General features: G+C 57.7%; 6 protein-coding genes across 6 annotated transcripts; 3 read left to right on the top strand and 3 right to left on the bottom strand.

Annotated features, from left to right (window-relative positions):
* Nucleotides 1-66: 66 nt before the first annotated feature.
* J7T54_007190 (uncharacterized protein) lies at nucleotides 67-1,997 on the bottom strand (the record flags this gene model as incomplete). Its single annotated transcript, XM_051510050.1, has 2 exons — nucleotides 67-1,801; nucleotides 1,852-1,997. The coding sequence occupies 2 exons, from the start codon at nucleotides 1,995-1,997 to the stop codon at nucleotides 67-69; spliced, it is 1,881 nt and encodes a 626-aa protein (XP_051359000.1).
* A 1,613-nt stretch (nucleotides 1,998-3,610) lies between these two features.
* On the top strand, nucleotides 3,611-3,913 carry J7T54_007189 (uncharacterized protein; the record flags this gene model as incomplete). The annotated part of the gene is made up of 2 exons (XM_051510049.1): nucleotides 3,611-3,757; nucleotides 3,815-3,913. The coding sequence occupies 2 exons, from the start codon at nucleotides 3,611-3,613 to the stop codon at nucleotides 3,911-3,913; spliced, it is 246 nt and encodes an 81-aa protein (XP_051358999.1).
* Nucleotides 3,914-4,089: 176 nt separating this feature from the next.
* On the bottom strand, nucleotides 4,090-6,294 carry J7T54_007188 (Rab guanine nucleotide exchange factor-like protein; the record flags this gene model as incomplete). Its single annotated transcript, XM_051510048.1, has 1 exon — nucleotides 4,090-6,294. One exon carries the CDS (start codon nucleotides 6,292-6,294, stop codon nucleotides 4,090-4,092), a length of 2,205 nt encoding a protein of 734 aa, XP_051358998.1.
* A 1,407-nt stretch (nucleotides 6,295-7,701) lies between these two features.
* On the bottom strand, nucleotides 7,702-15,930 carry J7T54_007187 (uncharacterized protein; the record flags this gene model as incomplete). Its single annotated transcript, XM_051510047.1, has 6 exons — nucleotides 7,702-8,580; nucleotides 8,904-9,222; nucleotides 9,314-9,516; nucleotides 9,775-13,140; nucleotides 13,439-15,836; nucleotides 15,884-15,930. The coding sequence occupies 6 exons, from the start codon at nucleotides 15,928-15,930 to the stop codon at nucleotides 7,702-7,704; spliced, it is 7,212 nt and encodes a 2,403-aa protein (XP_051358997.1).
* Nucleotides 15,931-17,242: 1,312 nt separating this feature from the next.
* On the top strand, nucleotides 17,243-18,323 carry J7T54_007186 (Integral membrane protein-like protein; the record flags this gene model as incomplete). Its single annotated transcript, XM_051510045.1, has 3 exons — nucleotides 17,243-17,480; nucleotides 17,539-18,235; nucleotides 18,299-18,323. The coding sequence occupies 3 exons, from the start codon at nucleotides 17,243-17,245 to the stop codon at nucleotides 18,321-18,323; spliced, it is 960 nt and encodes a 319-aa protein (XP_051358996.1).
* Nucleotides 18,324-18,948: 625 nt separating this feature from the next.
* On the top strand, nucleotides 18,949-19,986 carry J7T54_007185 (D-galacturonate reductase-like protein; the record flags this gene model as incomplete). The annotated part of the gene is made up of 3 exons (XM_051510044.1): nucleotides 18,949-19,006; nucleotides 19,060-19,734; nucleotides 19,790-19,986. 3 exons carry the CDS (start codon nucleotides 18,949-18,951, stop codon nucleotides 19,984-19,986), a joined length of 930 nt encoding a protein of 309 aa, XP_051358995.1.
* Nucleotides 19,987-20,140: the final 154 nt, after the last annotated feature.

Below are 20,140 nucleotides of genomic sequence, written 5' to 3'. Positions count from 1 at the left end.
TACCAAAACACCATTGATAAAACTATCCAGCATACATACATTAGAATTAAACGTCAATATCCGACCTTAAAACAGCAGAGCAACTAGGGCAGGCATGGCCAGAGCCATTCCGACCTTGACCGAGCCAGCCGCACCAGCGGGAGGCTGAGTGGGTGTGACAGCAGGGGGAGGAGCCCAGGTAGTAGAGGCGTGAGGGGCGGTCACGCTGGTCCAGGTGCTGTTCGGGGCAGGCTGGATCCAGGTCTGAGGAATCTCAGTGGTGGGAACCTCGGGGATCTCAGTAGGAACTTCGGGAGCTTCAGTGGTAGGGGCCTCAGGGACCTTGCTGGTAGGAGCCTCGGGGACCTCGGGGTTGTTGGGTGTGGTGGGAACAGGAACGTGCGAGGTCGGGCTCTCAACGGGGCCGGTAGGGCCGGTAGGGGCAGGGGCAGGGACAGAGGGAACGCCGGTAGGCTCAGGCATGTCAACCGTGCCGGTCTCGACGGGGCAGACAGTCTTGGAGTCAGTGATGGTAACAGTGGGCGCGATTGGTGTCGTGTGGTCCTTGGGGGGCGTGTAGGTGCTGGTGGTGGGCTTGCAAGGAACGATAGTCGTCAGAGTCTCGTTGATGGTGTGGACAGGCTTCTTGGTCTTGGACGAGGTAGTAGGCTCGGCCGTCTGCGTAGCAGGGCAAACGGTGACGGAGGAAATGATGGTCGAGGTGACGATCTTCTGGGTCTCGGAGGCAGGGCAGTTGGGCACCGAGGCGTGGCAGCTGGTGATTGTGTACACCTTGGTGGTGGTGGCGGTGCTGGTGACGAGACCATTGCTGGTGATGGTGGCGTTGACAGAAGCCGTGGCAGAGCCAGTGACGGAGGCCGGGGCAGAGCCAGAGCCAGAGCCAGAGATGGAGGCCGAGCCAGAGCCAAAGGCAAAGTCAGAATCAGAGCCAGGGGCAGAGGGTGTAGCTGTAGCTTCAGCCAGGTCGTCTTCGACAGCAGGAGCTTCGGTCAGGTCGTCCTCGACAGCAGGGCGCAGGAATTCACCAACAGTGCCACGGTCTTCGCGGCAGATCTCCAGTCCGAGGTTCTTGGCCAGAATGACGGTCACCTCGGGGGCAAGGCTGATGTCGAGGATGTCGAGAACGGAAGCGTAGACGTCGACACCAACGCCGAGACTGAGGACAAAGTCATTGGTGACGGAGACGAGGCAGTCGCTGGTCTCGACGAGAGTAATGGTGTGCGACAGGAGGTCAGCCCAGATGGCAATCTCGGCACCGGCCTCGAGGACATCGAGACCGAGCAGATCGACATCAGCGCCCACGGCAATGTGCGAACGGAGGCGGAGGCCGAGCTGCACCTCAATCTCAGCAGACAGGTCAACGTCAGCGCCAACGCCGACGGGCAGGGCCTTTGTCAGCAGACCCTCGAGGTTGGTGTTGACCACCTCCTTGGTGAGGACACAGATGTCGAGGTAGTCGCCCTCTTGGAATGAAACGTAAAAGCCAGCAGACAAGTCGACAGCAGCGTTGACGCCGACAATCAGATCGAGGGCAAAGGCAGCTCTGAGCTCAAGCTCGAGAAGGCCAGCATCGACGGACAGCTCGGGGGAGGCGACAAGCTCCACGGTCTGGTACACGGCAGCGGAAGCCGAGAGGTCGAGCTCAAAGTACGCCTTGACACCAGCGAGGTCGAGGCGAAGCGTGGAGTCCTTGGCAAAGTCCTCCAGGGCCTGAATGGAAATGTCACCCTCGAGTTGAGCCTCCTTGAGGTTCAGTCCGAAGGAGATGGCCGCATCTGTCTCAGTCTCGGCGGCGACGATGCTACAGTCTATGGTAAGCTCATGTCTTTATTCCATTCCGGATGCTCATACCCGTCGAAAAGGACCTCGTTGTCCCAGCTGGAGCCGCAGTCAAAAGTAGCGGGAGACTGGCCGACACCACCGATCGAGCCCGGGAAATGCGCATGAGCGGCACCGACAAGGCCAGCCACAGCTGGTGCGAGGCGGGAGAAATGCATTTTGCAAGGGAATCAGCGAAAGACGTTATCTGTAAGGAGTGGCTGGAGTCAAAGGATCTCCAAAGAGCTGCTGGCAATGAGCAACGAATGAGTGACTGCTGAACCTTGTGTTGGGATGAGGAGAGAAGAAGGTGAGGGCGCCAGATTGGACGTTCACGGGCGTCCTTTTAGTCTGTCGCCATCGTGGACGTGCGCATACGTACTGTCGATCGGGAGCATGACCAGGCCGGAGAGTGATCCTCAGGGGCTGTCACATTGACGGTGCGGATCAGTTGCTAGCGACCGTCAACTCCACCGTGAGGCCCTTGTTGATTGGGCACACGACAGTCTTTTCCGAATCGCAGCAAATGACCAGCGGCGGAGTGCAAACGCGTCCTCTCCTTGAGGCTTGTGGGCTGCGATTCCCTGAGCTAGGTGCTGTGGTCAATGACTAGCCAAGACACGCCTCCCGTCGGCGATATCACCATCATCCAGGAGTCTCGTCGGGTCACGAATCTTGTGCGATATCTTTGCGGCAATGACTGTTGCTTAACATGGGCATCTCCCAGTGATTTGATCCTAGTGAGGCTCTGAAGTTCATCTCCTTGGTCAATACACCAAGTCCACGGATTTAAAAGCCCCCGGAGGCTCGAAGAGCTTGCGAGGCTCTCTGTGCTCGGTAGATGAAACCCTGTTGGGTCGGAAGAATGTCCGGGGTGAAGTGGGCGATCCCAATTTTCGGTCCCTTGGCAGCCAGTCATGGCTGCGGACGAGACGGGCATCTCTTGTTCTCTCTGACTTATCACAATGTTTGACAGGACCATGTGGGGAACTGCCCAGCTACTAACATGAATCAATCTTCGACCGCAGTGGTTGCAGTGACGGTGAGCTTCTTTATTAGCCTTGCCGAAGGCTGCGTCGGAGACCCTCTAAAAACCTCCTATTCTCGCAGCTTCATTGCGCCCAAGGCGGCAGTCTGGTGAATTCCAGCTGCGACCGTCACTCATGTTGGGCTTCAAATGCGCAATTTGGGTGCGCCATGGTCCTAGGGCAGCAATTTCGGTGAGGCGACCTAGTAGTGGCCAGTGCCAAATGGACTTGCCATGAATCCCTGCGCGATTAATACGTATAGTATTTGATGGCAGCGCTGTGGAATCTGTCCGGTCACTCCACGCCACGACCCGCGAGTCGCGCTGGCTACCCGGAAAGGGCCGTGATTCAACGCCCTGATTCCCTGAATTTGACAAGTTTATCAATTGCCGTTGAAAGCCTGCTTGACAAGTAGCACAAGGTCAAAAGTTGCCTGGTCGCGCGAGACTGACTGTTGCAGATACGGTGCAGCAGTCTATTTGCGCTTCCTGTGTGTTGCTTCATGAACACTGGCGTAACGTTAGAACATATCAACCGCATTCAATGACAAAGTCCGTTCAGTTCACAAAATCACCATCAGCGTGTTGTGTTTGTTGCGTAGTGACCAAGATTTGGGACCTCGTCAACTACGCTCCAAAGGCGCATATATTGTACCGAGTGCTGAGGGTAGTTTCCGGGCAAATCGCATCCCAGATCAAACGACAGTGAACACCTACCAACATCGAACTCAATAACAATCACAACAACACAAGCAACCCATCGAGATGGAGCGAGTCGGACCCAACCACTACAAGTTCAGCGTCGCTGGCACTGGCTCCGCGAAGAAGCTCCGTGAGCAGTTGAAGAAGGAGGCCGATAGGGAGTGGAAGGAGAAGCAGGAAAAGAAGCAGCAAGCAGGCTCCTCAAAGGATGTACCAGAGTCCAAGGAGGGAAAGGAACCCTCCAAGTGAGCCACAATGTTCAGCAAGGCCAACGGCACCAGTCAAGACGAGAGTGAACGCAACTTCATCCTGGAGCAGGCAGCATCAGTTCGTATCAATGAGGAGAGACGACTCATAAAACAGTGATGATTAATTAATTTCTTCCATGCCATCTATGTGTATAAATGCCCCATCGTGATGCAGTGTACCCATCGCATACTCCTTTTGTCGTGATAATCCCGGTTATGCCGATCCCGTAACGCCCAAAGCCGAGCGATCCTCTCGGCTGACTGTCATACACAATATACATTACGTTCAAGACTCTAGTCGCTTTTACCTAGTTGTCGATTCATTCCCGCTTGACGCTGTCGGTTGACGCTGTCGGTTGACGCTTCCTCGGAAGGTTCCTCAGTGGCCTGCGGCAGATTATCTGAAGGCCGTTCTGCGGCGTCGACGAATGTGTCTTCAGGCTGAGCAGCTTGTTGAGGGGGCGTTGATGGCAGAGAAGCCTGGGGACAGTCCTTCTCTGTGGCCGGAGGAGCCTCGGCCTCTGCAGCTATGTCGGTCGTCTCAGTACTGGTATGTAGCTTCTCGTCCTCAACTTTGCCTGGGCTGGCTGAAGCTGGCTCAACCGTAGGAGCCTGTTCATGACTCGGCCTCGGACTCTTCTCGGCGTCAAGGCCTAGCACGTTCTGTCCGCAAGGGACGACCCCGCCACCAATCCTTGCCCAGAACATTTGCTCTCTCAAGCGAACACTCTCCTCCCAGGCCGCCTTCTCCTGATCGACGTCGTCCGCCCTCCAATGACCGTCCTTGACCATGCGCAGGAAGCTGAGAAAGTCGCATGTTGATCGCACTCGATGCAGGCAGTACCGGCATAATGGATATCGTTGCGCTGAATCTTGCTCGCTGGTCCGGAAGCGGTGATTGCGAAGGTAGCGAGGATCTTTCCTCGACTCCCCGCACAGCGAGCAAGGGTTAAACTGGGGTTTGGTGATGCTCATCAAGAATGAATTGCCCGCATGCGTGGTGACAGGGTCCACGACGAGTGAGCCGTCGGCAATTGCGCTAATCACAGATCGGCGTGCCAACCATGACAAGCCAGGGGCAGCATCCAGCCGCAAGGTAGGTTCGATGTCCTCGGCCAGCGCACGCTTGAAGAACTTGGTGTCTCGCAGGTTCACAACGGGCGCCGTAGGTGACCCACTGCTAAAGGTCGAAGCGGGCGTATTGGGGGACTGCGGCGCACTGTTGACATAATTCCCAGCTGCCATGCTGAATGTGGTGGTTGTAGAGCCGTTGGTAGGCTGCGCATTCGCAGAATTGCTGCCAAGTCCAAGCGACGGCAGGTTCAGTCCACCCAAAGAACCAGACGAGACTCTACTGCCCGTCGCCTTCCTGGAAAGCTTCGCAAGGCTCACAAAATCGTCGTATGCGATGACGTCTGTCCTGAGGACTGGCTGGATAAGATGGCTGAAGCTCATGGGGTGTGTCGGCAAGACGCCATCCGTGTTCGGAGAAGCAGTGGACAAATCACCGCCCTGGCCGTCGTCGTCGCGTACATCGAACCTCGCGACGGCGGGCGACGAGGGAGCCGTGTTCGTGTTCGTCTGGTCGTCTCGGTCCGATGTCATTGTCTCCATGACCACCTTCAACTCGGTGAGCTGATCCTGTTGCGACTTGAGCAACCCTTCCGAATCTGCCAATTGGGCCTTCAGCTGGTCGTTTTTTTTCTGCAGGGCATCGTGGTCCCGTTGCGCCTCTTCCTTTGCACGGATCACCATTTTGTTTGCCTCCTCAAACAGGGCCGCTGTCAAATTCTCCAGCTCTTGCTCAATCTTCTTCTTGGACCGCTCCATCTCCAGCCGTTGCGCTCGTTCTTCGGCGACTTGTGCATGTAACGCCTTCTTCTCCAGGTCGGCAGCGCTACGGCGAACCCAGACATCGCCGGCCAGAACTTCGCGGTGCGAAGCGTTCTGTGCCTCCAAATCCTTAATGCGGTCGGTGGCAGCCTCCAGTTCGTGCCTCGTTGAGGATAGCCGATCGTCAAGCGTCGTCTGGTGGTTGATCGCGTTTATCAGCTTTGTGCTGAGCGCGGTGACCTCTTCGTTGATATTGGGCTCGCGGTTCGGGGTAGCTGGTTCCCCGTCAATGACAGGCGTCATAGCGCGGCTTCGTGGGTCGGGTATTGTGCTCATGTCGTCAAAGTAGTTGTGCGTGGATCGCAGCGCCGATGTCGAGGGCGCTTTGACGGGGAGACGCCGACGTGGTACGTCGAGGCTGTCATCTGATGATGCAAGAGGGGAATCGGTAGAAGGCGCGGAGGTCGATACGGCGGCAGTGGACATGGAGCGGAAATGGCCACTATACGGGCGTGTTGGAGGCTGTGCCCAGCCGGCAACGTGTATTAGGCTGGTGAAGATGTTAGCGGCGCCCATGAGGGAATGAAGCCAGAAGAGAGGCGCTTGTGGAGTCTGGTGCAGCTGTCTTTCGAGAGATATGTTCCGTGGGTTGCGCGGCTGAGACATGCTACACCGTGACCCTATGGAGGAGAAACCATGTACGACGTGGCAAGTCGGATCCCGAGACAAACTCTCAAACACAGCGCAGCGCAGCAACGGATGATTTCGTGGCAAGGGTGAGACATACGAGTCCATTTCGAGGCAATGCGAGGCTGTAGGACACCAGCCAGCAGCCCAGGTGTTGCGGCAAGTCGCAAATGGGAGATGTTGCCTTGTGGCAATCGGTAGATAGACCCGCTCTCGACGGTATCGGTGGGTTCGCCTGATGCGCTCGCTTTGGTGGCAGGAAGCTCGGGGGTTTCTGACCCAGGGAGTTCAATGTCGAATAATAGGAGATGTCGATGGAGGAGAACTGCGCCAGGTTGGATCGTGACAATAATGGCGCGTCTCCGCGCGGTCGGATGTCGATTGTGGATGGAGGAAGCGAGAGCAAGCAGGTCTGCATGCGGGAAGGATCCCGGATCCAGGTTCAGCTAGTAGATCCCACTCAATAACTTTCCAATCATCACGATGAGTGTCGACCTTTTTGACGCCTTGTGCTTGGCCTCCCTCATGAAAATTGATGGACAGTCTAGATCAGTAATGATTACAAGTCGAGGTCCTCGAAAAGGATAACAGGCGATGGCGAGCCAGAAGCAAGACCAAGAGGGGGGCGGGCGCTTAGCCCGTGTTCGCTCCTTCCCTTTGCGCAGCAAAGTTCGGGTGCCTTGGGCGACGTAGGCGGAAAGTCTAGAGTGCGATCATGCGAATCCGGCAAGGCGCATGGCACGACCCACTCATCCGTTCTCGCTCGAGGTTCTGTCCAATCAACGTGCCCCATACGTGTCGAATGAGGTCAGCGTACTCGATTACCAGGGGACTCAACAACAGGGTCTGGAAATGACGATGACGACCAGAGGTTAGTCACTGACATCAACGACTTACCAGTTTATCATCTTGCTTATTTGACTAAGTTTAATCTTTGCAAATATGTGAGCAGCAGCAGCACGTGGCGATCATGTCGCGGTAACACCGGCGTAGTGAAGGTCGGACCATGTTCACTCAACAAAGTCGCTGGCGCTGGCGTGTCTTGGCTACGGAGCAGCAATATCCGTATCCGAGGTGCTGTCAATATCGAGCAACAATTACAACCTATAAGCATTAGAGGCCTGAATGCTGCACAGGAGGCTATAGAAAGGGCTGCAGCTTCGTACTAGACTTATGTATTTTAGCAAACTTTTAGGTGGCTAATTTGGGCTCATTAGCGCTAACGACTTTGTCGAGCGAGTCCGGTATGCCTGGCAATGCTAATCTAGCATGCGTACTCAAACGGGAAAAACAGAAGAGAAGGAAATTGGTATCTAAACTGCATGTACACTTGACCTAGGAAATGAAATGGAAAGATTTGACTTCAAGAACCTGATATCCAACGGATCAATCCTCCTTCCAATCACCAAACTCAGGCTCGCCGTATGGGTTCCACTCCTGGCCAGGATAACTGGTGGCACTCATTTTCGGCACGTCGCCCTCGGGGTCGTAGAAGATTTTCTCTTCCTGCGAATTCAGTCGCAGAGTGCGCATGCGTGCGGCCGCCGTATCCTCGAGCTCCATCATGGGAGGATCGTCCCTCTTGGCTTGCTCAGCGTCCTTGACAGAAGTCACAGGCACCTTGCGGCCGCTCGTTGCTGATCCCGACATGGAGTTGTCAGAAGCGCCAGTTCTGTTCTGATGCAGCCGAGGTGTTGCGTCGTAAATGTTCTCCTCGTCCACCTTGTTCGACTTGGCCACATCGACGTTGAGATTCTTGGCATTGCGTTCATGTTGGTCAACAATGTCGGCATCAGGGCTTATAGAGACCGGCCTGGTGATTTCAGTGGTGTTGGCAGGGGTTGTAGAAGAGATTTGACTGCCCTCACGCGAGGGTTCCTGTGTATTCAGGCTCATGTTGCTGGACTGGGGCTGCAGGTGGTGACCAAACTGAGGCTGTCCAGGTGGCAAAAGTCGTTGTCCAGAGCCGCCCATCACTCCTGACTCAACACTGCGGCCACCATCAGTCATGATTGTGTCATGGCGCAGAGCTGACGGACGTTGAAGAGAGTCCCGTTGCTGCACAGCCTCAAAGGGGACCTCATCGGGTGTTCGGGCTGGCGTAGTCGTGCTCGGGGTAATGTGACCTTGAATGGGGAGATTGAAGCTACCATGATCAGGGGGGGTGCTAGTGGTAGCGCTGTGGCGACGTTGGTCCTGGCTCTGAACTTGCTGGGGGACCAGCGTATCTCTGTGCATCCCAGTCTGCTGAGTCTGCCCTATCTGCTGGACAGGTGCTTGTCTCCCATACGGGGCAGCGGGCGGCTCATTGAAAGCGTGTGACGCTGGAGCCGGAGCTTGTCCTTGATAAAGCATTGGCTGGTGTTGCCATTGAGGCTGGTGACCCTGCAGATACTGCTCATGGGGAGAGAAATGGCCTTGGGGCTGCCTAGGGCCACGCGGGATATGATACTTGGTGGGGGCTACCGTACCTTCGCCATGAACGGCACTATAGCCCTGAGGTATAGGTACCTGGTCATATTGCGGTTCTGATGAGCGGTGCATAGCCTGCTGGGTATGGTGCATGGCCATTTGCTGGCCATACGAACCGTGATGAGGTGCCTGGCTAGGTTGGGGCGGTCTATGCTGAGGAGCAGTATAATGGGCCTGTCCAGGCCGCCCAGGAAGAGGATCCGGAGCGTGTTGCTGTTGTTGAACATACTGGCCCCCATGTCGGTACTGCTGGGGTTGCTGATAGAATTGAGGAGGACCAGCGTTAGGAGGTGGCCCCGGCTGACCTCGGCCCTGCTGGGTGTACTGTCCGTACGCGTCGTGAGGCGCAAACGGTTGCTGTGCCAATGCTGGAACCCCTTGAGCTTGCTGCGCAGGACTAGGTCTCCATTGGGACTGCTGCGGTGGCTGCCCGGTCTTTGGTGGTGGAGGTGGCGGGTTCTCGCTTGGCTTGGCCACTTTCTTCAAGGCACCGAGCAACTTTCCCCCGGTCGAGGGTTTGCCAGACTGCGACTGGGCTGGCTTTGGCTGGCCATTCTGGGGCGAGGGTTGCCCCATTGCAGACATGCGGGCCTTCCATCCCTTCAGCTTCGACTCGCTGCCGACAGTGGGCTGCACGGGCTGCTGTCCAGGGAAGGGAGAGCTTTGAGGTGGTATCCCCTGCTGCTGTTGGCTCGGGACCTGCCCCGGCCGGATATGTCCCTGCGCCCGCTGTGCCTGGGGGGCAAATCCAGGTTTTTGAGGTCCTGGCCCACTTGGCTGGCCATAAGGCGCCTGGTTGCTCAACTGAGGCTGTTGGGATGCACCTTGCTGTCCTCGTTGAAAATACAGTTGCTGGGGGGCTTGGGATGAACCCTGAGGTTGTCGTGGCTGCTGGTGGGGTTGTGGGGGAAGTGTTTGGCCCAGGCTTTGTCTTAAGCCGGAGGGTCGAAGCGCATCAGATGGTCCATTTGTAGAACCGAGGCCTACCAAAGGCGGCGACAGCTTCGTTGCCTGCTGTGCCGGATTAGGGGATGACTGGTGCCCGGCAGGAGAAGGGGACGGCCGGAAGCCCACCGGTGATTGAGGTTGAGAGCCCGGTTGCTGGACAAGTGCCGAGACAGCCCTCTTCCGTGCAGGTGATCCATCGTGGGCGGATGGCGGCACGGCTTCCGTGTGTACAGGAGTGCTCTCACGTGACGGAATAGACGTCGCCTGCGGGACGGGCTTCCGCAGCGAGACGTTTCGATCAAATTGCAATGACGATGGCAGGCTGGAGTCCTGTCTTGTGCGTCCCTGTTGTCCGGGCCCCCTGCCGTCTTGGATGAGGGAGTCATCCGGTGCAGTGCCTTCGGTCGGCAGGGTGGTCGCAGACGACTGTCCTGGACCACTAGGTGGCGCCATTGACGACAGCAAAACGCTCGCGTGAGGAGTTGGCAGGCGTTTGACAGGTGAAGTTGGCGTGGCCTGGGGGTCCTCCACCGTTCGCTGCGACAAAGATCGGTTCACGCTATCCTCGGTTACCGAAGCACGGTGTCCTTGCTCAGTAGTGACGGACCCTACGGGTGAAACCATTGATGCTTTGGATACCTCATCCTGGCCTGCGTAGCCAGTGACGGAGGGGCCCGCGTCAACAGGCGATTCTGCGCGGCCATTGTTGTCATATGCTGCTGGATCTTGCGGCGCGTGAGAAGGCTGGTACTCGATGTGGGACGATGGACCCTGAGCCGCCGACTGCTGGGCAAGAGGAGACAGGCGGGCAGGTAGAGTCTGGGCAATGAACTGCCTAGACGCCCGTGAGCTAGCGTCCATCGAGCTGCCTCGGCCAGCGGGGCCTTGCGAGGAGCCGGGCGGTCCCATGACAACTTGCCCATCGCCATACAGTGATCCGGGCGGACCAGCATATGGCCCTGGTTGCTCTGGCTGTCTTGTTTTCGAGGAGGATCTATTGCTCCCCCAGAGATGGTCTATGGCTCCTGTGGAAGAGCCTCTCCTACCTTGTCGGACGCCTTCGGCGTCTGGGCCAGACGGCGGCACCATTGTTTGAGAGTCAGTCGATTCAACCGTACTACGGCGGTCCCTCGGCCGAGAATGCGGTGGTGGGAGGGATTGGTGGCTCGCCGCACCAAGAGGCTGAGGCTGATGCAGCTGGTTCATGGGGGAAAAAGTCGAGTGGGATGGGCTAGGCTTGGCAAGTTCTTGACTCGGTCTGTGTAGCCTGCCCGCAAGACCAGCTGCCTTGTCAGCAAAGCCGGAAAACCGCTTCTTCGGGGGTTCCATGCTTGAAGTGTCATTACCAGTGGTGATACTTGAGTCGCCAGCAACGTCGGAAGTGGACGCACGAGTGATACCGGGGAGACCGCCAGGGATGTACTTCAGGTGCGCAGCAGACACTCGACCCGCCGAAGAGCCCAAGAGTGACCTCTTTTTCTCGGACTGCAGCGTACCCGTCTGCGCCCTTTCCGGTGGCTGCATGGTCTCCTGCGTTGCTGGACGGTGGATACCTCCAGCGCGAGGCTCATCGACTGCATCATGCGAGGGTCGTTGCTTCAGACTAGGTAAGAAACTCGAGCGTTTCTTCTTGGGCTGCTCCGATGGGTCCTGTGCTTGAACGCTGGCATGGAAACCGACTGGCTGCTGTCCATTGGGGGGAGTGCTCTGCTCGGCCAGGGAACTGCGACGCTCGTTCAACTTGCTGCCGGACAGGCGATCGCCCAGACCCTTGAAGATGTTGGACGACTTCCTGCGGCCCTCACTTAGTGCAGGGCTACCCTCGAGTCCGGCCCAAGAAGGGTGTTGCGCGGGGCCGACTTGGCTGAGTGTCTGATAGAGTCCTTGCGTCGGGGGCGACGTGGATTGGCCTCCAGAGTCGGCGCGGTCACGCTGCGGCTGGTTCGCAGGTCTGAAGAGTTCCGGATAACGTCGAGCCGACGAAGGGGGCACATCTGATGATCTTCCGCGGGGCGGGTGCGGTGAAGGCGTCGGCTGCTGCTGCTGCTGCTGCGGCCCCGAGGCAGGGGATAAAGGAGACATGGGCAAGGTGCCGCCTGTTTCTTTCTCGAGAGAGCCACAGGTGGTGACCTGCTGCTGCGAGCTGCCGGTACCTGCCCGGCGTCTGGCGACCTGCAACGGTTCACTCAAGTGGCTCTCCTCGAGCTGCCACCCTGAAGGCGGCTGCGGACTAGCATCAGGCTGGCCGGGCGATTGCTGGGGTTGTGAAGTACCCTGGCGTGGTGCGCCGGTGTTGGGATCGGCTGGGGCTGGTTGATCACCTTGTTGGTTCTGATAAACCCGCATAGGCTCTTTGCTTATGCTTATTGAACTGTGACCAGTGTGATTGGTGCTTTCTTGCCCAACGAGAGTCGCGTTGCTGTCGACTCCAACGGAGCGATGGCTGGCCTCTTCGATCGGCTGTGGTGAGGCGCCGTCAGCATGCTGATGGGCAATGGTGCCATTTTGATATTGGTAGGGCTGAGTCTGAGGGTGAGGGTGAGGTTGAGGTTGATGAGCTGGAGCTTGGTGAGGCTGAGCGATTGGGCCGCCTTGGGCAGGCGCGTCGCGTCCAGGAGCACCAGCCTCGACTTGCTGCTGTTCATCGGCCGCAATTAATGCAGCCAGGCCAAATGACGAGTTCCTTCGCAACGGCGGGAGTCCCTTGAAAGACGAGTGGCGCTGGGCATCCGGCCTCGCGTCTGGTTGCGACTGCGACGCCATGCCAGTGCCAATGCGACTACCCTCAGCAGCAGCCTGTCCAGCGACAGATTTTGGAGAGAGACACGGAGCGACACGCGCGTCAGAGCCAGCGACAATGTCTTGCGCAGCAGTGGTCTGGCGGGGAACCAGCACCCAATCCGCTTCGCTCAATGGCCTCTGCCCTGCCTCAACTGCTGGCAGCCGTTCCGGGTCTGGATCTGGGCCTTGTTGGCCGGGTCCCCCCGCAACGTGCTCATTTCCATTTGGGGGCGGAGGATTCCGCAGCCCTAGCGCAGGAGCCACGTCAATTTGGGAGAGCGAAACGGGGTCATTGCCTGCGTCTTTGCGTTCGTTTGTCGTCGTTGTCGTCGTCGTCGCTGTCACGGGCCAAAGGTCGCCTTGTCCGCCACCGTCCATAGGGGACAGACGCGGTGGCTCCGCTAGTCGCGGCGGCTCGGAATGGATCGACAGTCTCGGATCTCCACCAGCAGAGCTCGTATCGGCCCCAGCAGTGCCGGACGACGGCACAGGGTGGGAGCTCGTGTTCTCGCGGGACTTGGGCCCCAGGCTAAAGGCCCATGACATTCGACGGTCGCTTTTCGATGGGCCCTGGTGCGGTGGCTGCTCGGGGCTTCGGTCCACCGGCGGCGGAGAGTGTTCACCCTATTTAAATCCAAGCTGGTCAGCCCTACTGGTCTTCACCGTGGCATCATGTACTAGCTCATGAGGGTTGTTGGTCTGTAGAAGGGGAAAAGTGTCTCATGCATTCCTATCTTTCACGCCCTGCCCCGATCATCATTAGGCCAAAAATGCAAGAAAAGAAAATGCTGTCTTGACCAACCGTCAAGTGCAAGCCGACGAAAGTACGTCTGTCCGGTCCAATGCGTACGTGTGTGTGTGCGTGTGTGTGATGGGCATGTGGGAAAGTGACTGGGTCAGTGCGTTTGTATCAGTGAAATACCTTGTCCCCTGTGCCACGAAGCTTGCTCTTCCCTTTGCTAAACAGCCCCTTGCCCATTTTCCCGGCCGAGTGCATCAACTCCTTGCCCTTGGTGCCGATCTGGTTACCTGAGCCCCCAAAGGCGCTTCCGGCAGCTTGTTGAGCTTGCATCGGGAAGCCAGCGAGGCGTGACCGCGCCGAGCCTCCTGGTGCCGATCCAGCAGATGGTGTGTTGGCATTCGCACTCAGGTATTGTTGGTAGTAGGGCTGCTGTGCAGAGGGCATGGGCCCCGGAGCGGTCGACGCATTCGCAGGTGATGGTGGCGCGGCCATGGCCCCCGAGTAGGAGCCGTTGGCATTGGCATGCTCGGCGTGTTCCTCCTTGAGCGCTGCGAGCCAGTTGCTCAACCCTGATTCCTGGTTCGCAAAGATGCTGCGAGACTCCTCGTACTTGGCGATGCGGTCTTGCGGGCTGGACATGTTCATAATCTCGCGAAACGTGAGCGTCGGCTGGCTTGAGACACCACCAGCAGCCGGCGCATGAGCATCGCCTGTCGTCAAGTCACGTGCTGCCGATGGAGGTTGGACGTCGAGGGGAGAGGCACCTTGCCCTAGACCGTTACCTGCAAGAGGCGTGGCGTCCCGGTTGCTCAAGTCAGAGACAGGCGAGGGCGGTCCACCCGGTGCATGAGAGGAACTGGCGAGTGAGACTTGGTGCGAGATGGAAGGTTCCCCCGACACAAGCTTAATAGTCGGTGACACAGGATTCGCGGCTGGCTGCCCAGTCCCAGCTTGTACAGGGACTGGGTTGTCTTGCGTAGCGGGTTGCGGCGCGGCTGCAGTAGGTGTGGTTTCCTTGGGGGTCGCCGCTGGCTGCTGCGCCCGCGCCTCCTCCGCTTCCCACGAGAAGCGCCGCCGCATTCCAGCATCCGAACCGGGCTGACTCGACTCGGGACTCATGGGAGCGAATTGCTGACTGGCGTGTGACGCCTCATATGCTGGAGGCTGCGAAACACGTACTGACTGGTACGCCGGGGCGGGATCAGCGACTATCGGAGGCGGACTCGATGTCGGCTCTGGGACCTTTGTGTCCACGGACGTGGCACCGGCAGCAGTCTCGTGGGCGGCAGGCACTTCAGGCACGGCGCCAAGGGTCGGCTTGCGCTGAATGTCGTCGTCGGCGTCGCCTGTCTCGTTCCAGTAGTCGTCATAAGCACTCAACGCGTAGCTGCTTTCACGGCCGGTGGCAGGAACTGGCGGCTCGCGCTTCTCGTCTGGGTGTTCACAATGGGGACTAAGTCCACCAGGCGTGAGAGACCGCATAATCTCATCGCTCAACACGTCACTCTCCTTGAGAGGTGAAGACGTCGTGGAATCACGGGTCTGCTGTCTGCCTAGTTGTTGAGGCTCGTAATCTGACGGGGTGTAGTCTGGCTTCCTGGGGTGCAGAGGCTCGGTTGGAAGGATTCCGCTGGTTGGTTTTCCGCTCGTGGGCTCGGTCGATCCTGTTGGGGCAGTGGAAGCTTCATGCGGGCTTGGAATGTGCAGAGGTGGTAGCGTCGCGGTGTCTGTCCCATTTCGCACGTGTTTTGGCTCCTCAGACGACACTTTGTTGGACGAAGTTGTTGACAGACCCTCCTCATGTTCGCGGACGGATGAGACAGCCTCAGCGCCAGGCTCTGCTGCGAGAGGCACTCCATCTTGGTCATTCTTCTGGGGCAAATCACTCGCCGAAGGCTGCTCAGGTTCGGTGGCATAATCCGTCGAAGTGTTAGAGTGGTTCTTGGCCACAGGCGCAGTAGTGGGGCCCGTACTCAGCGGTGCTGGCGAAGGCTCCCGTTCTTCCTGAACGACTGGCTCCCTTGGTAGCGACAACTCTGAGCCACTCGAAAACATGTCCGCGCCAAAGGCACTCAGACGTGCGACGTTGGGCAGCTGAGGGCTGACCGAGACGCGTTTCCCATCCTGCGCGAGATCTTCCCGTGGGTCAGGTATGGCCTCGTCACCGTGAACGCGTGGCGCCTCGGGTTGCTCCGCCTCGGGAATCTGAGACGATGTTGGCGCGGCCGCGACATTGTCCGGCTCGTTCTTCTCGCTGAAGACAGGCGCGTCTGTCGCAGCTGATATTCCCACTTCGGGGCGCTCGTACGCGGGCTTCGTGGGCGCTTGCGGCTGCTGGAGAATCGGCGCCTGCGGTACTCGTCCAGCCCCGGGGATTCTCGATTCAGATGGTAACCTTGTGCCACCGACTGGCGCTGGTCGACGAGCTGGCAAAGGCACCTCAGGTGAATCGGGCTCGTCTTCCGATTCGGGGGCACCCCAATCGTCGCCATCGTAGTTCTGCACTTTCGCCTCGACCCATTTCCGTGTCTTCTTCCTATTGATGTTGACAGCGTAAGAGGAAGGTGTGCTGGGCGACCTGGAGACGATTAGCTGAGATGGGCAAATGGAATTCGGGGGACGCACATGACAGACTGGCCTTGGTTAGGCGCTTGATTAGAGGAACCTTCCATCAGGTCTGCGTCACGGCTCCTCAGGGTGCCATGCGACCATGTCCCCCTTTTCGACAGAACCAGTGCTAGAAGTCGGCTGACCGAGGAACGCGCGCCGTCGGGTTGACACAAAAACAGAACAAAGCAGATTATGCGGAGAACGCGATGATTGATGGAAAGCAACAAACGTACGGAAGCGAAGATAAAAATGTACCTATGGTTACGACTCCGACAATTCTCAGGGAAGGGTCTTCGGGTCTGTCATGGTCGCCTTGATGGAATGGGTGGTGGAACTATTTCCAGCGTCGCGCCGCTGGATGGGCCGCTGCAGGCCTAACAGAGGAAAGGCTACCTATGTATCTTTCCGGGTCTCCAGTGATGCAAGGTACTTGTTGCACCCTACATCCCGCTAGCAAGCGGGCGGGGCTCGAGATGCGAAAGCGTGGCGCAGCGCTCCCGTCAGCCGCTCGATCTCCTATGATGACACTCGCGATCGCAATTGCAGATGAGGTGAGCCCAATTCAACTTGGGATGCGAATCCTGCAGTTCCAGGCCTGCTGTAATTAATTCAGCAGAAGTCATTATTTTCACCATCGCAGGGCATGCCGGTGTCTAGGGCCTAGACGTGAACACAGAAGCATCAGTTCTAACGTAATAATTGGAAATGAGATGTGTTGGTAGACGTGCAATAATGTCCTTACGAAGTCAAGTATTTGCTTTCGAATGCCATTGAAGTCAGCCCGTAATGGGATTTTCTGGGGGTTATAGCAAACAGGATACGACGGCAATTGTAGAACGATCCATGAGTGAATCCTTCACATTACAAGAGCAGACACAGAGAAATATCACATGAAAATTGAATCAAGCATATTTATTGATCTCCCTACACATATGCATATTGATAGTATCCGTAGAGCGCAGTCCAGTTCCACGTTGTAGTCGGATCGTGGAAGCTGCAGGGTAGCCTGCCATCGCACGCCACTGTGGCTGAGGCCGCGCATGAGGCTGCGACATGCGTTCCCAGACACCACGTTTGCGACAGATTGGCCTCGACAAGCCTGCCATCTGCAACCACTCGGTAATATCTGCTCCTCCCTGTTGAACCGTCGAAATCTCCCGCGAAGGAGTCAAGATAACCTCTGGAAGTCGCGCGCCAACAGAAATCGAAACACGGTTCCTCAGCATTCGCACGAAAGCCCTCGCTACCATCCCCTGAGTCGTCAGTGGCGCACCCGCCTCGAGCGTCGACACCTTGTCCCCCCGGAACGTCGATTGTTATTTCGCAGCCTACACAGTATATCAACGCAATACTTGCGCTGGTCGCACCAGGACCATGGCCGTCGCGTCGATACAAGACCGAACCTCCGAGTTCAAGTCAGTACTTGCCCAGGCACAGCGTCGGCAGGCGACCGCGAAGCCCAGCTCGCAGAAGCGGTCCCTGCTCACAGAGCAGCAAAAAGCGGACGCGAGCGGCGATGGTCGCCCGCGAAAGTCAGACTTTGCCAGGAAGGCGGCCGATATTGGGAGGGGCATCTCGGCGACGATGGGCAAGTTGCAAAAGTTGGCACAGCGTACGTGGACGAGCACGCCATGATGGAAAAGGAGGCAGGAGAATGCTAACAACGGTAGTGGCAAAACGTCGCACAATGTTCGACGACCGACCGGTCGAAATCAACGAGCTCACCTTTGTCATCAAGCAAGACCTCTCGTCCCTGAACCAGCAAATTGGCGAGTTACAAGCATTTACCCGCCAGAGCCGACCCAACGCCGATCAGGAAAGCGAGCACAACAAGAACGTGGTGTACCTCTTGCAAGGTAAACTCACCGACGTGTCCGTCAACTTCAAGGACGTCCTAGAGGCGCGCACCAAGAACATCCAAGCTTCGCGCTCGCGGACGGAGAACTTTGTCTCGTCCGTATCGCAGCACACGCAGCCGACCTTGCAACAGAATGCGTCGCCCTTGTACGGTACGCCGAACCGCGCGTCGCCGGCGCCGGCAAACGACACGCTGTCGTTGAACCCCGTGAGCGACCAGCAGATGCTGATCATGGAGGAGGGCCAGACATCAAATTCCTACATCCAGCAGCGAGGCGAGGCGATTGAGGCGATTGAGAAGACAATCAACGAGCTTGGCGGTATTTTCGGTCAGCTGGCGACCATGGTGTCCGAGCAGAGCGAGATGATCCAGCGGATCGACGCAAACACAGAGGACGTCGTGGACAATGTGGACGGCGCGCAGCGCGAGCTGTTGAAGTACTGGTCTCGGGTGTCCAGCAACAGATGGCTGATTGCGAAAATGTTTGGTGTTCTCATGATTTTTTTTCTGTGAGTATCACCCATGGCCTTGCCCACTAGTTCTAGAACTGTTTGCTGACGATCATGACACAGACTTTGGGTTTTGGTTTCTGGTTAGACGAACGATGACTTGGCGCGCGCGTAAATGAACATTGCATGCTCTGACGGCACCTCCTTAGTCTAAATGCCCGTCGCTGCGGCTCGGCCGACATGCAGGCCCATGCATATACCACCTAGATTAATTCATGGCAACATTCACTTGTTGAAGTCATCGTCATCTCGCATTGACCCCAGGCGACGTATGGTCTTTTCTATCGCTTAGCTGGTACGCATTGCCCAACAGGTTTGCACCAGGCTGTAAATTGGCCAGCCGTGTCCGATGCTGATTGTAGAGATCTCCCTCACTTGTCCAGTGTTGGACTGCGAGGTATAGCCAATGCTGTGCAAGGTGGCCCAAGATGGCATCCCTCGCCGAAACGCCACTTGTTAGTCGGGCCAAAGCCACCCCGACAGTCGGTTTAATTCCTCCGTGGAGAGCATCACCCCGCAGGCCCCCCCACCAACGTAACTCGTGCCATCTTTACCCGCTGGTGATGGACTCGGCTGGCGGGGGAATACTTGGGGGCTGAGGAAGTGCTTAATTATGGTATAAGAGCGCGTCTGCCTGGGGTCGCAAAGTGTCTTGCCCCTGGCTGCTCTTTGCTTTATACTCCAGACTCTTGACTCTGCTCCCTTTACACACAATGGCTGACAAGACATTCAAACTCAACACCGGGGCGGACATCCCAGCCTTCGGTCTTGGTAGGTCACTTCCCCCCCAAACACTGACATAGGGCGTGGGCTGACAAAGTAAGGCACATGGCAGGGCGAGCCCGGCAAGGTCAAGACTGCCGTTTCGCACGCGCTCAAGTCGGGCTACAAGCTCATCGACGCCGCGTACTGCTACGGCAACGAGGATGAGGTGGGCGCTGGGTTGGCGGACGCCTTCGCTTCGGGCATCAAGCGCGAAGACGTCTTTGTCATGACCAAGGTCTGGGCCACATACAACACCCGCGTCGGTCTCGGTCTCGAAAAGTCGCTCAAGGCCCTTGGTCTGGACTATGTCGACCTCTACCTCATCCACTGGCCCCTGCTGCTGAACCCAGACGGCAACGATGACCGGTTCCCCAAGAAGGAGGACGGATCGCGCGATGTGATCCGCTCGTTCGACCATCGCGAGGCGTGGAAGGAGATGGAGAAGTTGGTCGAGACGGGTAAAGTCAAGGCCATTGGCGTGTGCAACTACTCCAAGCGCTACCTGGAGGAGCTGCTCCCCGTGGCCAAGATTGTGCCTGCGATCAACCAGCTTGAGAATCACCCCCAGCTGCCGCAGACGGAGATTATCGATCTCTGCCATGAGAAGGGCATTCACGTCGTTGCGTACTCGCCGCTCGGCAGCACGGGATCCCCGCTGGCGAGTGCGGAGCCCGTGGTCAAGCTGGCCGAGAAGAAGGGCGTGTCGCCGTACACCATTCTCTTGAGCCACCACGGTGAGTTTTTCGCAGGCCCTTGTATGGGGAAAGAGTCAAGCTAACGGAGATCTAGTTTCCCGTGGCCACACCGTGCTAGCCAAGTCTGTCAACCCCGACCGCATTGACGCCAACAAGAACCTTGTAACTCTCGACAAAGACGAGCTGAAGCTACTGGATGACTATTCGGCCGACATTGTGGCCAAGAAGGAGTGGAAGCGCTACGTATACCCGCCCTTTGGCGTAGATTTCGGGTTCCCCGACAAGTCATAGACATCGTTCTCTACAAAAGTAATAGACTCTTCTCAGATGCTCTTCTCATTTGCCAGTTATATGCGACTCAAGGTTATGCCGGGGGGGGGGGGGGGGGGGGGGGGGGGGGGGGGGGGGGGGGGGGGGGGGGGGGGGGGGGGGGGGGGGGGGGGGG

The sequence above is a fragment of the Emericellopsis cladophorae genome (assembly GCF_022114955.1).
Source record: "Emericellopsis cladophorae strain MUM 19.33 chromosome Unknown NODE_80_length_78263_cov_119_885277, whole genome shotgun sequence".
Lineage (NCBI taxonomy): Eukaryota > Fungi > Ascomycota > Sordariomycetes > Hypocreales > Bionectriaceae > Emericellopsis > Emericellopsis cladophorae.
This window is presented reverse-complemented; position numbering and strand designations above follow the sequence as displayed.